The sequence below is a fragment of the Echinops telfairi genome, unplaced genomic scaffold (genome assembly GCF_000313985.2).
Source record: "Echinops telfairi isolate 266 unplaced genomic scaffold, ASM31398v2 ScPeMD7_1;HRSCAF=3_0, whole genome shotgun sequence".
Taxonomy (NCBI): domain Eukaryota; kingdom Metazoa; phylum Chordata; class Mammalia; order Afrosoricida; family Tenrecidae; genus Echinops; species Echinops telfairi.
Window position 1 is genome coordinate 48792903 of NW_022103896.1, and position 4565 is coordinate 48797467.

The 4565-nt window shown below is 44.1% G+C and overlaps 1 protein-coding gene across 1 annotated transcript in view; it reads left to right on the top strand.

The window, feature by feature from the left end:
- The window catches only part of TMEM64 (transmembrane protein 64), a 22521-nt gene that overhangs the window by 1167 nt on the left and 16789 nt on the right, over nucleotides 1–4565 (top strand). The window contains exon 2 of the mRNA XM_004697480.2: nucleotides 9–510. Coding sequence (XP_004697537.2) covers nucleotides 9–510 — 502 coding nt within the window. The remainder of the gene's footprint in view (nucleotides 1–8; nucleotides 511–4565) is intronic.

The window sequence follows — 4565 nt, forward strand, 5'->3', positions numbered from 1 at the left end:
GGCGGCAGCGCGGTGGTCGGCGTGGCCGAGGTGAGAAACTGGCGTTGCTGCTGCCTCGGCAGCACCTGTTGGTGCCGAAGCCTCGTGCTGGTCTGCGTGCTGGCCGCCCTGTGCTTCGCTTCGCTGGCCCTGGTCCGCCGCTACCTGCAGCACCTCCTGCTCTGGGTGGAGAGCCTCGACTCGCTTCTCGGGGTCCTCCTCTTCGTCGTGGGCTTCATCGCGGTCTCCTTCCCTTGCGGCTGGGGCTATATCTTACTCAACGTGGCCGCCGGCTACCTGTACGGCTTCGTGCTGGGCATGGGACTGATGATGGTGGGCGTCCTCATCGGCACCTTCATCGCCCATGTGGTCTGCAAGCGGCTGCTCACCGCCTGGGTGGCCGCCAAGATCCAGAGCAGCGAGAAGCTGAGCGCCGTTATTCGGGTCGTGGAGGGAGGCAGCGGCCTGAAAGTGGTGGCGCTGGCCAGACTGACCCCCATACCTTTCGGGCTCCAGAATGCAGTGTTTTCGGTAAGTCGTGTCCAGCTGGCCCACCCCTCTGCCAATCCGTGGTTGAGTGCCCCGTCTGATAGGTGCCAGGCTCAGAGCGGTGTCCACCATAGGAGTTGAAATTGCTTTCCATCTCCTCGCTGGAAATCCAACAGCTGTGGCCGGGCCTCAGCGGCTATGGTAGAGAACGCCTCCTTTTGGAGATGTTTGATTAGAAACGTACCATTTCTAATCATCAGGAAGACTGCCGCTGTGGTGATTGGAAATGACCGTTCTTAACCTTTGCCATGTGAATAGCAATATTGACAACAGGTAAGAAATAACAGCTTTGCGTTCCCAATTTTCACTCTTGACTGCATAAATGCAGCCAGGGCTTTTGACCCCGTGTAGTCCCAAGTTTTCAATGCCTAAAATTTGTTCTAGGTCTTTTCTTCAACGCTCACTGCCATCAAGTGGATGCCAACTCATAGGGATCCTATAGGACAGGGTAGAACTGCCCCTGTGGGTTTCTGAGATTTTTAACCCTTCATGGGAGTAAAAGGCCTTGTCTTTTGAGGAGTGGCTGGTGGTTTTGAACTGCTAACTTTATGAGTAGCCTAATGCATAAGGACTGCCTGTTTGTCTTTCTGTGGAAGAACTGTATTTTGAAATTACTGATGGTGAACATAATAAAATAGGACATGTAACCTTTTTCCAATCAGCATTTATTTTTCTCGCGTTCCAATTGTGTTCCAGAATCTTTTCCACTTTTGTATTAATATGTTTATTGTTCTAGGTTTTCGATAGTTAGTGCCATCATGCAATTGATAAAGGCATAAAAATGTGCTTGTGAGGAAAGCATTCTACTAGAAGAAAGAATGTAGCCTCGACCAACTTTGTGACTTTGGAACAACTTACTAACCCTTTCTGGCCTTGGCCATGCATTCCTTTTTTCACAATGAGTGGGTTGAACTTGATGACTTCATTTTTCAGAATTCAATGATGCTAAACTTTAGAGAGTTCATAAAGTTCTCAGGGACTACTCAACCTTTCACCTATTAGGTTTTAAGAAAATTGGATCTTGAAGTAAAGAGATTCCCGTGCTGCCCCCCCCCCCCCAACACACACACACACACACACACACACACACACTCTTCCATGGAATCAGTTCAGACTCAAGAGCTATCTTGTAGGACAGACTAGAATTGCCCCAGTTGATTTCCCAGGCTTTGAATCCTTAGGGCAGCGGGAAACCTCAAGGTTCTCTCTTGGGGCTGCTGGTGAGTTTAAAATGCACACCTATGTATTAGCAGCCACAGGTTACTCATGACCCTAGGAGTCCACGCACTCAATGATTAGTTGTTCTGACGCCTTGTTTTGTGGCAACAGGAAATTGTGAGCGTCCGCAAACTCTCCGCTTTTATTAGGAATCATTCTAATCAGCCTCCTTCTTTGTGATGACATTGTGTTTTGTTTTAACTTTTAAAATTGTTTTGCAAATCTCTTATCGATTCAATCCAACAGCAACAATATCTATAGCGTGATATTTGGTAGAGGCACCAGAGAAAGAGGTCAGATAAGAGGTGCTTGGCAGAGATAAAGTTTGGTGCTGAGATTTGGGTTTCGTCTCTTGTTTTCCTCGTTTCCAGTATCCTATGGTAAATGATAAACCTGACCTTTGACCCAAACTTGGGTAAAAATAGATCAGGTGTCCTAAGACTTTGGAAGAGGCTTAGAACTAAAAAACTTGGATAATTTCATCCTGTTTGTTCTGTCCTCCGGGATAGCTGTGTCCTGCCTTTCCCCACCTTGCTATGTGCCACCCACGGTTCTTAAGCCAGTCTCGTCAACGGTGATTGTTGTAGTCAGGCAATGCTGTCTAAAGGTTAGGAGCCTGGGCCTGCTGCTCTGGGTGCGCCTATCTCTGCTTTCAAACTGGGTGACATTTGTCAAGTTGCTTATCTATGCTTCAGTTTCTTACTTGGAAAAATGAGTTACTAAAAGGATTAATAAATCTATGCAACCGAGCCTGGCTTTGCAAACCCCCAAATGTTAGTTTTTGTCTTTATTGCTGTTGTTATCCAAGGTCACATAGATAATAAATAAATGGGAGTGCTAAACTTTGAACTGTGGTCTGATGGGAGAGTCCCAACAGTACATGGCTCCACTTCTTCACTGTATATTTAGTGCCTGTTATAGTAATATGTCTGTCGTAGGCGAACTTAAAGGTCCGCAGCTCTAAACCACCAGCTGCTCTGGGTGAGAAAGACGGGGCCTTCTACTCCCATAAAGAGTTACAATCTTAAAAACTCAGGAGCAGTTCTGTAGGGTCGCTGTGAATCAGAATTGACTAGATGGCAGTGAATTTGGAGGGACTCATTAAATATATTTTAATTGACAACAAGGTGGGTCTTTCTGTTGATAGTGTCTCATCTATGTATTGAATATGTGAATCAAAGCTGTACTTTACACTTGGAAATCACTTAAGAGCATATCTAGCTGAATTTGAGCTTGACAAAGGGCAATCTCTGAATGTGACATACAGAACAAAACAAAACCTGCTACCGAGCTGATTCCAACTCCTCGTGACCCTAAGAGGTAGAGCAAAACAGAAAGAAAGAAAAACACTCTGGAAATGGTATTGAAATCCCTGAAAAAGAAGCAGGTTCATTTGTTCAGCGACTTGTTCAGGGTCTTACAATTACTAGGCAGTGGAACTTACTGTAGAAGTCTTCCTAATAACTATCTGCAGGGTAGGTTCTAAAGCCGCTCAATATGGTCCATTGCATCTTTTTTATTTCTAGAACTCTGAGCACTCTGCTCACAAAAGTAGCTCTTCCAACCAAAATGATTCTCTGAATCTGCCTAACCCAAGCCACTGCCTCAAGTCAATTCTGACTCATAGCAACTCGATAGGACAAAGTAAACTGCCCCATAGGGTATCCAAGCCTTTTAAGTTTTGATGGAAGCAGACTGCCTCATCTTTTCCCCACTGACTGGCCAGAGCATCTGAACCTCCTATCTTTTGGGCTTGCAGTGAGCCCCTTAATTATGAAGCCAGGGCTCGCTTGAATTCAGTCAGGGAATGAAAAGAAAGTTTAGTTTAGGCTGATGTTGGTTTTAGTCTGACATTTTCTTGGTCTTCTAGAACTTTCTGCGGCTGCTCTCCCCTTTCTACGCACATTCATAACTTATGCTCTCCATATCATTGAGATGATCCCTTTCAGTGTTTGTGTTTCCTCTTTCTTAAAACATGGTTATTGATGTCTGTGGCTAAATACATTTTCTGGGCTTACCTCAAAGACAAAGTGAATGTAAGAGACATGGGTTTGGATTCCTACCATCCTTGGATAGTCCATGCTGCATGCATGGCCTCTCCAGGTTCCCTGATGGAGGGGACTTTATGAAGATTTAATGACCTAATGCAGTAAGAGCACAATAGGTATTTTGCCTGGCATGTAGTCAATTCTCAATCATTGTTAGCTCTTCTTAGGGTGTTTATTAGTAGTGAAGGTGGGGGTGTATATATTTTTAGAGGCTGATTACAACAGCTGGACATACGAAAGAAAAGTAAGGGACTTTCCATTCCTGTGCTTTATTTTCATAGCTAGAGTTCTTTCCTGTATGTGTTGGGAGAGGGGGGGATAAGCAAGCAGATGCTCTACTTCTGAAAAAGAAAGATGACGGGGCTACAAGAAGTTTGTGAAAATAAATGTGATCTTTTCATCTCATTTGCCCACAGACTTTTTGAAGCCTCCTTTTATGACCATAACTCTTTATATTGTTTTTAGGCCATAAGAGATAAAAAATTTTCATGTACACATTAATGTTTTTCTTCTGTAAGAATGCACTCATTTTTGTTGAAAAATAGCTAAGAATTAAAAAAAAAGTATCCATTGCTCTTAATAAAATCTTGTATCTATAGATATTCCTACCCCAAAATAGAACTTTAAACTGGTAGTTTGTGGCTCTAAGCCCTGCTATTATCTGGGCACATATTGAAGATGGCCGCTAATGCTTACTTAGTGTATCGGTTGTTGTTATATTGGAGATGGCCGCTGATGCTTGCTTCATGTATCGGTTGTTGTTATATTGGA